Raw genomic sequence first — 13,744 nt, 5'->3', positions numbered from 1 at the left:
CATTTTATATGAATTTCTCAATGTCGGTCTCCGTCGGTATTGGTATCCGTAATATTGGGGGCCACCGCTTGTAAAACTGACGATATCGTCTTCTAATATTTGCCTGATGGCGATTACGACGATGGTTTGTACATACAACTGTCGTTGTCAAAGCAAAGGACTTGATATCATTAAATTTCTGACGCATTGTACCACTTTAAACGTACGCTGCAATGATGACATTTCCAAACTCGTCGGCAGGTGGAAGCTCAGCTGCTTCGTCGCAACTCACCAAGACCAAAATCTCAGACTATTTCCACGTGTTTCCTCATTTTTCCTTTAAAAGTAACGACTTGGATCTGCCAAGTATTTCGTCTTAAGTAATATCCGATATCCGACGTAGCGCCAAGTTTCCCAATAAACAATTTAACATGACATTGACAAATGATCGTCTCGCTTAGTTATTTTCCACTTGTCCCAAAGAGATGCCTTCTTACGATCGGTGCCGTTCTTTGAATCTTTCTGGAGTCTGACACAAAGATGGATATTCACTAGCTTTTTGTTTGAATTTCATAAACGCATTCACCTAGCCAGAGAAAATACCTGGACTCGAGTCGTCGTCCGTTGGGTATTGTTGTGTGTAGGAGAATGCCAAATTTCATCTACACTTAGCAGTTGATATCCATGATCCAGAGAATGAAAATATTCGACACTCACCCACATTCTTGTCAAAACGCGTTCTTCGTCCAAGCGGAAGCAAGGTTGGTCTTGATTATACATTTCAGTACACATACGACATTAAGGAAACATTTCGTACCATAGGATGATACATGCAAGCTGGAGGTAGACTTTTGAATTTGATCAATCCTTTGTGTTGACGGAGGTGTTCCACCTCAATGTATTCTGAAAACAATCCATGGTCGAACGTTAGGAAATCGAGCATATTTGCACACCCAATGATTCAACGAAGACGCATCGATTTCGTGGATTTCTTTACCTTGAGATTCGTCCACATTGTACGGGAAGAGTGTTGCACTGGTTCTTCATCCAAACAAACTGTCAGTGGGTTCAAAGGTTGTAGCGAGGAGGAATGTAAAGGGTTATGGAATATTTGCTTTGGGTATTATTGGATAAACTTCATACGTCTGATAAACTTATCTCTGGTTGAGCTTTTGATAAGATCGTCTTAGGAAGGTTAGGCTTTTTCATTTTGGCCGCAATTCCCATGAGTTTTCAATTGTAGGATCCAATATCGTTCCTTGCGTGTGCGTTCTGTATCGGTCCATCCCAGGTTGGGTTCATTCGGAAGCATCTCGAGGGAATAAACATCCAGTCGAGTTATAGTGGTTGGCGAGTTTCCCCTCGACTTTGTTGCGAATGTGGCTCCTGTGGTTATTCCTTCGTTTTCTGAAGCCAACATATTCAGTGGCACGAATCTTGCATGTTCCAAGATAGATTACATTTTGAATTCAGCATCCTAATTTATGATTGATAGTGAAGCTAACTCCTGTCGCCAGCCTTCAAAACGATTTGGTTTCGGGCTTATATTTGTACATTGGGCAACGATTTGTCTTTACAGTAAAATGTGCTTGGAATATGTGGTCTTGTTGGACGTTAACTTTGGCACGTATCGGATATTTAGTCTATTTTACACAGCCATAGGAACTTCTTGAAATATGCCCCGCAGACATACGCAGATTCAGTCCGGCGCTAAATCTACAAATCTTTTGCTGTGAAGTTGTCAGTATGAGGCATCGTGGCGGTGGTACTGTGTGTGTGAATCATATATATATATTGTATCGACTTTGACGACGATTATGTTCTATTTACGAAAATCAATACATTTCAATATACATTAAAATAAAATACACAGGTTTTTAAAATTTTACTGGTAACCTATTTAGAATTTAGAACTTAGAATTTTAATGAAATGAAAACGATCTATAGATACAACGGAAAGTATTGGCGATACACATGTTACAAGAAAAGATTCTTTATACTGCATGTGTAGGAATCAAAACCACACATTAGATACAAGTTGTATTAGGTTTACAAAATCTACAATTATTATATGATCATTTGTTTCTCCGTTCACTTTTGTCAAAATTGTGCAATATTTTACGATATTCACTCGCGCACAGTTCATATTGAACTTACGTGAATTAAGGAACTACTTTCTATTTTTAAACAATGGACGCAGACTCCAGCACTTTTGATTTATTTTATTTGTCTTTGGATGAAATAAACCAACTGAGCTATTTGAAAGTAAAGATGCCAAAGTTGACAATGTGGATGAATTCATAGACTCACAAAAGAAACTTTCAACGATGCAAGCGACTGAACGTGATATCAGAAATGTGCAGCGATGGATGTATGATTACTACTTTGTATTTAAAACATGTATATTCACGTAGTAGGCGCTCTAACTACTTTGTAAACAAATCATATACACTCGCGTAGTAGGCGCCTTACGTTTTGATTGACTAAATTTGTTTCTGAATGAACTAAAGCATATGTTTCATGGAGAGCCACACAGCAGCTGCTTTGCCACATTCCGCGTTAACTTTTTTGATAAAAAGTTTCGGATTTAGGCGGGCGATAGATACTAGATTTTATAAAATTTCTGGGTCCCTACAAATAACACGCAAGTGACAAGGCATAAACTGTCTTTAGCTAGTAATAAGAATGGCAAACAATATACTTAGTTTTACATCCTGAATTACCTCAATTTTGACAAAATGAAAATTGTATCAGATATTACAACAATCTTGCAACTTGTTCAATTGCAGACTGTACAATTTGATATATTTATATTGGAAACTGTTCAAATTGATAAATTTCGATTGCAAATTGGTACAAATTGATATATTTATATTGCAAATCTGTACAAATCGATCATTTCGATTGCAAACTGTACACATTGATATATTTATGCTGCAAACCTATACAAATTTTTATATTTATACAGCAAATCTATACAAATTGATATATTTCGGTTGCAAATCAGTATAAACTGATAGACTTGTTTAGCTGAAATAAACATTTATAGGATACTAATTTATTTACGAAAAACGAAGAATACGTCAAATCAAACAGTAATTAGAATTTATCTTAAACTATAATACTCTTATGGTTTATATTTTCTGCTAAGATAAATGTTTTTAACAATTCTCTTGTGTAGCATAGACTTCTCACAACCTATCATGGTCAGGTAGATTCAAGATACAATTCTCTAATATTTCATAGACTTTCATTATCTCATGAGCATGCTCACTGTTTCTTCATCACTAAGTCATTTTTACTATTTTGGCTCCGACGACAACATATTTGTTTTTACTGCAAGCATCTTTTTCTCGATTAAACTAACGATTGTCCAGAACTTGTACGTATAGATTTTTCTGACCACTTTCCTAAAAAAAAATGCACGTATAAACCGGACACGACCACCCCCACCATTAAATGCCTTGAATCATTCATGTTATTGCTATATATATTTAGTTTGGTAAAATGATAGTAAATAGAAAAATTGGACCCGTTACGATAAAAAGCCACATCAAACTGATTTGCAAAAGAATTTTTTAAGAGTTTTCTCACATATAGTTGTTTCAAAAATTAAAAACAAGAATGTATTCTCAACTTTGTTGCTTTAAGATAACATGTTTATTTTTTTATTCTGGTGGTGGTTAAGAAGAGAAGGAAGAATATTGCAGGAAAGCAACAAAAAAAGGGAAAAAAATATAGTAATGTTCAGTCATCTAAAATGTTTTAATTGAGTCATTGTGCTAGAAATTTAAATAATTACATTTTAATAAACCGTTTCTTTGATACAATCACATATATGGCTCCATGTATTTTTATACGCACGTTTTTTTCCATGCACATACCCCGATCGTATTACATTCGGAGTGCATCCAATGCCTAGCAACTTAGCCATTCCAAGCTAAAAACAAAAAGACTTATATCGCGTCCTTTTAGCAGCGAAAGTGCTAAAAGTCATCTGGTTACAACTGGAGTGTGTTACATATGGTCTAAACTAAATAACAGTAAAAAGCGAAGCCAAAAGTGCTTTAAAGTTAACACACAAATGTATTTATCTGTTACAAAGTGAACATTTAAGAGGAACTTACAGTAAATAATGAAAGTTATTTCACAAGTCCGAAGGTCTAGAGTGTTTCTAATGAATTCCAATACTGAATGTGCCGATGTACCAATAGTCCTGAATGAGCTGGCGTGTCTTCATTTACAGTTATATGCAGAACGTTCTGTTAAGATATTTAAAGACGTTTATGCAATCAAAATTTTCTTTTCTATGAACTAGCGTTCGAAACTTCCACTGGCCCATAAAAGGCGAAACAAGATTTGTTACCTCTGCTCAATCACCTCATTAAGCATGATTAAAAACGGTCACCGAATACATTAGTAAATTAGAGGAAATACTGAAATCTCTCACAGCCTGATGTTGTACTAGATTAAATACAAGTCCTATTTAAGGCAATTTATCGGTGACTTACAAATTTTGGAAAATGGGAGCTGAAATGATTAGCATGTGATAAATCCGTAAATGTACCATCTTTGATGCAACGATTGTCGTTGTAGTCTAGTCCTTCAATCATGTCACCTCCCAATCCATAATATGTGTCATGTCTTTAGACTACAAAGCGATAAGATGTGAGCTGTTATGACACAAAACACATGTGTGTGTGTTTATATATATATATATATATATATATATATATATATATATATATATATATATATATATATATATATATATATATATATATATATATAAAAGCCAATTTTCTCGTTATTCTCTAAAAACACATGCTCGGCAAAAGTCAAAGGACCAGTTACCTGGTCCCCATTTTTGCTCTCCAAGTCTATTCTTTGCATTGATAATCACTTCGTCGGGTGTGTAAGCATACTCCGGGTCTGGATGATAGATATAAAAGTTCTCCTTCTTTAGGTTCACCTTTGTCTCGTCTTCCAACACTGTTCTGGTTGCGAACAAATGCTTTGTTCCGTAATGCACGACCTTAATTTTTTCTTGCCCGGAGTTAACTTCAGTCAGGATACCCTGGTGCCAGATGCAATAGTATCTGAACCCCACGACATGTCCTGGAATGAATTCTTCCCACGATCTAACTGGTTCAATATGAAGTTCCCTCTTCCCTTTTCCAGAGATAGTATTTAAGGATACGATTTGAGTCTGCTGATTCGAAGTTTTGTTTTGGTTTTCATCCGGGATGTCCATTGGAATGCTCCATTTTGTTCCCCTCGTTACCAAATGAAAGTCTTTACCCTGGTTAGCAATTTTTGCCCAGTTAACCAGGTGGCTTGAATTATTGGACACAGGGTGAAATTTTTGTTCACCCAGCCTCTTCTTTGCTCTCTCGACAACAATGTGTCCAGGATAGGTCATATGCTCTGAAAAATTGAGTTTGCGAAGATTGTTTCCTGACAAATCAATGGAAATGGTCTCTTCAACTACTGTTCTTGTTGAAAACAAACCCCTTGTAGCGTAGTGGATAACATTCATCCTACATTTCATATCACTGGTGATTTTGACAACTGACACCAGTACAGCTTTGTGGCGTATGCCCCAATAGAAGAAAGATACTATGTCGCCTTCGCATAATTCAGATGGGTTGTTGATGACTTGTTCCTTATCTTTCAGTGTAATTTCCTCAACCAAATGGCCCGAATTTCTATATAACGTGCTGTATTTTTTCTCTCCAATTTTCTTCCTGGCGCGATCGATAATTTGTGTCCTACTGTATCGATGGGCAAAACGATAATGAAAAATGTACACATTTTCGACTGACAGGTCAAAACTGAAGATCTCCTCTCTCACTTCGGGTATATCAAATGGTCCTTGGTAGGAATAATGGACGACTTTAGTTGTCAGCTCTCTTGCAGTTTCAGTGGAGTGAACTTCTGTACAAACTCCGGAGTGCCAGTGTCCATGATAGCTAAACTGTATTGGATCACCGCCCCTGACCTCCGATTTTATCCTGATCCATGTTTTGTCGATCACTGATGTTGAGTAAGGGTGGTTGGCCGATTGATCTGTGGAAATCTGATGTGGAAAATCCGCTAAATCAAATGACGGGTATTTACCATGGTCAAGGGTTGAGACGGTATCAAAGCTCTCATTTACTTTGGCCCAATGGCAAAAATGACACGAACGATTGGTCAAAATTCCATATTTTCTTTCTCCGACTCTCTGCCTCGCTCTTCTAACCACTTCCTCAGGCGGATGAACATTGTATGAAGAATAGTCAAGCTTGAAAATTTCCATTTCATTCAAGTCAATTTCAAGCTCCTCCTCCATAATTTCTCTTTTTGAAACCAGTGACTGTAGGCCATAGTGAACCACATGGACCTTTCCAAGTTTGCAACCAATACGATAATCCACCGACGAAACAACTGCTTCATGCAGCATATTCCAGTACCGATATTGAATTACATCTCCCTCTGTAACATCCCACATTTCATCCACTTTAGTTTTCTTACCTCTGAATGGTGACCCATCATCTTTATAAGCCTCGTTGCTTCCCAAAACTATTACGAGCAAGAGGAGTGAAAGTAGTACGAGTGCTCCAGCTAAAAGCCAATTGGCAGTGATAAAGAAGCCAACTAGAACGCTGCCAATCGCTGGAAGGCAAAGTACGGTAAATGAGAACCAACTGCTTCGAACTTCAAACGTGAAGCAGTTCTTGCATATTTGTCCTTTCTTAAATTTGTTGTGTAGTATCGCATATTTTACAATATTTCTGATTAAGTATATAATTAGAGCCACTCCTGGAATTGCGGTAGCCCCTTGAATCATTCTAAGTGCGTGCATGCCCAAATTTTCCCCCACGTTCGCAACATCATCCGCTGTGATATCAACAAACTGTAGAATGAGTTCAGCAATCTTTGACCCAGCTCCGAGCACAGAGTCTAGTAATTTGTTCATTATATCCTTAGCTCTTTCAACCTGACAACTAAATTCTTCTCCTGTAATGCACCATGTACAAAAATGCTCACAATTAAGAAAAGGCAGAAAATATTTAGGGTCATGTTCCAGTGCCTTTTGAGCGCGATCCAGTACCTGATTCGGCTGAAATCTGCAATGACTGTATCGAACTATATAAATTTCGTCGACTCGAAGATCTCCTGTTTCGCTTGTTTCTCGAATTTGCAATTTCGCATCATATGGAGTGGTGTAGTAATGGATTAGTGTCAAATCGGCAATGTGGTCGGTTCCGTTCACGCAAATCACGTCTTTGACAATAGAATGGTGGGTGTATAAAAACTTCAAGTTCCTCCCCAGGTGTCGCATGAATGATCGGCCGCCTTGACAAATATGATCTCCGGGCTTTAGTTGCTTGAAGGAAACGAGTCGAACTTTCTCCGAACAGTAGGCACAACCTGTTAGTGTCGGCACAAAGTTATGCTGTTCTTCAACTGCCCGTATGGCTATAACGAAAATAATTGTCGGTTAACACAACCAATATTTAAGCTTCTTGCAGACAAATCTATACACAGACCAAAATATCTAGGAACATATTTAATGTTATATATTCTTTATGTTAATGCAATACTAAATTCTAAATAAAAATCTGACCAATTATTTCAAACACGTAACCTTAAATAATATCAAATTTAACGTCAATTTAATAATTTGATCTAGCTTTATGATTGCTTATCCAACCATCCGTCTAGCCAGCTCCAAACAATTATCTAGCTGTCTCCAGTTATCTAGCTATCTCCAGTTTGTTATCTAGCCATCTGTGAGCGTTCTCTGGAAACTGAGGCCACGCGTGTTAATTGTACGTAAATGAATAATGCAATACGAAAACAAACCTTTGTCAAGCACAGTCCCCATTCTTTGTTATTAATAGAAGCAACCAGTAACCTTTTCTTTGTCTCTGAAATAATAATAATAATAATAATAATAATAATAATAATAATAATAATAATTATAATAATAAAAGTATAATAATAATAATAATAATAATGAGAAGAACAAGAACAAGAAATGCAACCATATCAATAATTATGTCCCGCTAAACGTTCACTCAGTAGAATGTTTTATTACTTGGTGTATGATTATCTAGATAAGAAAGATCACTCCACGCGGAAGAGAAGGGCTGTTGAAAACAACATTCAGGAGAGCGATTTATCATCTATTAATCGATACGATGGTGGTCCGATTTTGTACAAGATACAGAAACAATCCAATATGAATGACATGGATTTACTACAGGAAAGTCTGTGCAATAATACATCACTTGTAAATCCTGGAATTTTTGGAGTTCGACATCCTTATCAGTATACCAATCAAATAATACTCAGCAAAACTTTTCAAATACTCTGGGACGAATGAAACATTCTGCGGACGAAATGGGCCTGAATGAGACGTTTCGGTCCAAACAATAAAGACTGTCAAAATGAGACGTTTCGGTCCAGACAATAAAGATTGTCAAATTGAGACGTTTTGGTCCAGACAATAAGATCGTCACCACCGATATCCAAATGAAATCTGGACTCGACAAGTTGAACGAAAGTAAGAATGTCGTAGCCATTTGTCCATCAGCTGTATCAATCATAACGTATGCATCTGGAATCATAGATTAGATCACCATTATGCAGAATGTGCAAAACCAAAGATCAAACAGTCATTCACCGGATCAATGTTCGCAGTGAACAGAAAACCTGCCACGACAATACAGTAATAGCGATACACTAGCAACTGTAAACCAAAGATGGAATGAAAAGCGCAAATAATTTGTACGATCATATGGCAGAGAAAGAGTCTGAAAACAAACAAAAAAAGTCCTGTGGGACCTCAACTTCCAAGTCAACTGCAAGATACAGTATAGAAAGCAAGATGATAGTTCTGGTACAATTTCAACTTCCATGCCGACTATAAGATACAATATAAAAAGCACAACACTGTTGGTAGAATTTAAACGTATATGTCGACTACAGGATACAGAATAGAAGGCAAGACATAGTTCTGGTAGAATTTCATCTTCCGTGCTACACAGTACCTGACGACCACCAGCAATGTATCAATAGCCAACAACACTATTTCCTGAATATGTAATAACAATAATAAAAAATGAACTCTTTCTTGCATTTATGTACTCACAGAGTAATTATTTAGTTTTAACTAAAATTATGCCAAGCTATGCATTTCTAAAACATGTTCAGTTATTTACCTACGATCTGTATCTGAAATATTGGTTCTCTGCATCTTTAAATGATATAAAGGATCGTTTAGGGTCTTCTTCACTGCATGCAACAAAGTTCCATGCTTCAGATTTACTCTAAGTGTATCCAACTTTGTGGCCTGAGCTTAGCGTGAACTTCGTGCTAATAATATTACATTTTTGGGACTCCAAGTTTAGCGTGAAACTCGTGCTCAAAAGTTAGGTATATCCTAGTGGATGTGGGGGATGGGGTGGGCTGAACATGGGAGATCTCTGCTTAGCGTGAATGTCATGCTTTAAAGTTAAGTCTATCCGACTTGGGGGAGGGGGCGGGAGAGCTGAGCTTAGCGTGAATCTTGTTTACAAAAATTTTGTATATCAGACTTGATGGAGGAGGCAGTGAACTTCGTGCTCAAAAGTTAAATATATCTAACTGTATAGTGACATGCACAAGTCCATCAGGTGACTCGTTCATACTACATTCTTTTGTACAACAATGGCGCTTATGAAAAGCGGGATACTAGACAAATATTCAGTTTTTCAGAACTGTCCGTCCGGGTGGACGATAGAATTGAATCATCACAAAATTTCAGGGAGCATGAATTTGAAGCAATACTTTTTCTCTAAATTCGCCAAGATTGTATTGTAACTAAAATTGTATATTTAACGGTGATTCAACCATGAGGTTTCGTAGGGAGACACCAAATCTTGTATTTAAAAACAATGTTTCGTACATAAAAAAATGAATGTAACAGTGTGTGAATCATCCAGTGGAAGATACTATTGAACAAATAAGACCTACACTTTGAAGATGATCAAACAGTTGACTAATGCGGACAAATTTTTCCTTTCATTAAGGACATTCTGTATTTGTTTTATTTTTTTATAGCAAATGTCACTGTGTCTGTTTCTTTTAATGACATTCCTTGTGTATATAAATTTGTTCAACTAGTGACAACGCCAAAAGAAGGCGCTTATACTTTTAATTTTTGTATGGCACTTCTATATATGTTAATTATTTATATGTCTGGAATTTACACGCACCTGTCATACACATTTGTACGATTTTAGTACATCTCCAGGATTGTTAATAAAAACAGTGAAAGTTTCATTGAATGATAGAATATCTTTCTGACATTGTTTCGCAGATTAGTTATGTGACTTTTATCCTTCCCCAAAATATGACAAAGTAGAAAACATGCAAACGGTTTTGAAATACCATCTATGAATATACACATGAGAGTATATTATCACAGTCTTCACGCCAAAGTGTTTATCTATTTAAACCATAAAGGTCACAGATGTTATGAATGAGTAACCTCTACATTACAACTACATTCATAGCTAAATATGAATCTTTTGGGCTTTATCAGTTTATAGCTAAGTTAGTGACAACTAAAATAAATTGCGTGTTATAGTGGCAACTGATTCACTACTTATGCCTGTTTGTAGTTATAGTGGCAACTGATTCACTACTTATGCCTGTTTGTGGTTATAGTGGCAACCGATTCACTACTTATGCCTGTTTGTAGTTATAGTGGCAATTGGCTCACTACTTAAGCCTGTTTGTAATTATAGTGGCAACTGATTCACTACTTATGCCTGTTTGTAATTATAGTGGCAACTGATTCACTACTTATGCCTGTTTGTAGTTATAGTGGCAATTGATTCCCTATGTATGCATGTTTGTAATTATAATTAATACAGTCTAATCTTCCAAATGTATAATGTTTAGAATCGGATTGTACGTTGTTTCCACAATAGCTACTATACATATCAGGCTACATGGCATGTATGCATGGCTGTCTGTAACAAGTATGGTGTCATACACGTATAAAAGGAGCATAACATTTACCATATTTACAAAATTAGCTACGCTCATTTACTCATACAAATGAATCTAGGTCATTTACAAGTAAGGAGAACAATAATGGAGATAAATGTTCCAATTGTTTATCACCTGTTTCCATAAGAAAAATCTAAACACTCATTATTTAAACAGATACGTGATTTATCATTATAAGCACGTTATATAACATTACAACACTTCTCTTCTATGCCTATCGAATACAACTGGTGATATAATCCGTCTCTCCATACATTATCAAAGGCAGTTTAATATCAACTAAAGTACAAATAAATTCTTTTTGCGATGTCTACTAAAGTCAATGACACTATAGGTAAGAAAGATAACAGTACTCGACAAACACAGTTTATCTGCGATGACAATACAATCACAAAGTAACACACCCACACGTATGCTCCCGAGCTTGATAAAATACTATCAAACTGGAGACAACTTCCAAACACGAGAACAAATGTTGTTATACACACCTAGGACTCGTCCCTTACATGTTTAAGTTTGGCGAATGTTTGAATCTGTGATGGAAGAGAAGAAAAATTATAACTTTTCCGTCCGCCGTTTGTAACGACGACCATGACAAAGATAATTATATCAATCAGGATAATTATATCCTCTTCCATGGTTAGGAAAGGAAATACATGCGAAACATATACACATTCTACGTATCAAGTAAGTACCACGTACATAAATACATGCATAGGAACACGCATACAACTGAAACGTACATAAAGTCTTCCTCAAACCCTTATTCCAAACAAAAGAGTATAGGGTCTATTCGGTCGACCAGTGGCCAACATCTGAAATATGATTGTACGATACAATTGTGAAGATATTCAATACATTCGAAACAAAAACGAAAGTAGTTACTATTGGTCAGTCACGCAAACAGTAAAATGTATTCAAGTTGAGAGTACTACATAGCCGTCGTCGAGCTTAATGTAAGCAAGGCGATTTCCACATTGGAAAAAAAAAGTTGGTGATTTACCAGGAGACCTAGGGGCTAACTTTTCAAAGCTCTGGTGCATGTTTCATTTCTAGTCAGTCGTTCAAAATTGTTCCACACAATAGTGGTCGGGGTGTGGGGTGTGAGGCGGAGTAAGAAATCAGATGTATCGAGATATTTAAATTGGCGTGGATACAAATTGATCGCCATATATCAAATTATAACGCAAAGTTTCTCCAACAAGTGTGTCACTGAGTGTGATGACCTCGACAGGCACCACAATAGCTCACTGGACTATCAGGTTACAAATTTTTGACAGGCGAGACAGTAGCTAAATGGACTTGCACATCAGGTTACAAACTTTAGACAGGCGAGACAGTAGCTAAATGGACTTGCACATCAGGTTACAAACTTTAGACAGGCGAGACAGTAGTTACATGGACTTGCACATCAGGTTACAAACTTTGGACAGGTGAGCAGTAGTGTTGTGCTAAATAAAGAACTGACAGAAAACACGGTAAAGAGATGCGGGGGGAGGGGGGCAATGGCGAATACAAAAATGTAACGGAACGCCGTTCCCGCAGCACTACACACCTGCAGTCGAGACAAAAGCGCTCTGGACTTGCATTTCAAGTTACAAACTTTAGACGGGCGAGACAATAGCTCCGTGGAATATCATATCAAGTTACAAACTTCAGCAGCTTAGTAATATTCCACTAGAGCTACAGCTGAATACAGATTGTTTACAAATCCTTTAATTAAGCCAGCTAGGTGTACAAGTTATGTGTCGGTAACATAGCACAGAGGCCATTGCCGCCGAAGAAATTATACCTAAGTCACGCCATTCCCATACGTGTGACCTAGTACTATTGGGTTATGATTTGTGATGCAAGCGTATGCCTTATTATTGTCGATTCAATTGAATGTACATAACACTCGTCATTCTACAAGTTTCTTCCAATCGGTTTATATATAAACTATACATCTGCTGGTAAACTAACTTAAATGTCATTTAATAAGAATAATAGTAATAATAATAATACTCACATATAATGTATTCAGTAAGTTTTGTTCAATGTTTACCGTCAGACAGCTATCTATGCGGTCTCGCTGAGTCGAAAATGCCCAGAGAGGTTCTCGCGGGATTCGGAAATCATACTTCAGAGCGAATGTTCAGAAAAGGAACGCACACACACGAGCTCTTCATGAAAATTTTACAGTTCAGCAGGTGTCTCAGTAATTACAAGATAAAATTAGAAGTCGATGTAATTAAAGCTCAGTCGAAGTTTTGTGGCACATGTTGTAAATATAATCATCAACTTTAAAGATTACTTGAATTTTACCCTGATATCATGATATAATACTCTTAAAATGTTTTAAATGACACTAATTAAATTGGTAGTATCGTGTCAAAGACTCCACATTGTAATAGGCAGACGGGCCAAACCACAAACTGTATCATACAAAAGGGACGTGTATTTATCATGTGATAGATGACGAATTTCATTTTGGACTTGAAATGTCCGTGTTACATGGAATATGGATGCAAGTGTATGCATTAACATTAGCGGAGAAATCCAAATCTGGCCAGATTCGAAGATCAACATTTTTTCAAGTAATAATCTAATTATTCAAGACTTAAGCAATTTTATTTTTAAATCTTCTTACTTCACAGTGAACTATTGAATTCAGCAACATAATTTTTCAGTGAACTCAATGAACATTGAATAAAAGGTACACTTTCTCAACCAGCCT

The 13,744-nt window shown here is 36.6% G+C and overlaps 1 protein-coding gene across 1 annotated transcript; it reads right to left on the bottom strand.

Annotated features, from left to right (window-relative positions):
• Window positions 1-2,186: 2,186 nt before the first annotated feature.
• On the bottom strand, window positions 2,187-13,175 carry LOC149804518 (uncharacterized). The gene is made up of 3 exons (XM_089941027.1): window positions 13,037-13,175; window positions 7,831-7,895; window positions 2,187-7,443 (listed from the first exon to the last, which is right to left on the bottom strand). The coding sequence occupies exons 2-3, from the start codon at window positions 7,850-7,852 to the stop codon at window positions 4,787-4,789; spliced, it is 2,679 nt and encodes an 892-aa protein (XP_089797153.1). The 5' UTR covers window positions 7,853-7,895; window positions 13,037-13,175; the 3' UTR covers window positions 2,187-4,786.
• Window positions 13,176-13,744: the final 569 nt, after the last annotated feature.

This window comes from Sinohyriopsis cumingii, chromosome 2, assembly GCF_028554795.1.
Source record: "Sinohyriopsis cumingii isolate HCF-2022 chromosome 2, ASM2855479v2, whole genome shotgun sequence".
Lineage (NCBI taxonomy): Eukaryota > Metazoa > Mollusca > Bivalvia > Unionida > Unionidae > Sinohyriopsis > Sinohyriopsis cumingii.
The sequence above is the reverse complement of the archived record's forward strand: the minus strand, read 5'-3'. Positions and strand labels throughout refer to the sequence as shown.

Bases quoted from the DNA above. Each gene is read 5' to 3' on its own strand.
- LOC149804518 (XM_089941027.1), bottom strand. From the start codon at position 7,852: ATGGGGACTGTGCTTGACAAAG. The intron at 7,444-7,830 runs GTTTGTTTTCGT...TTTTCGTTATAG, and splicing joins GGGGACTGTGCTTGACAAAG to CCATACGGGCAGTTGAAGAA.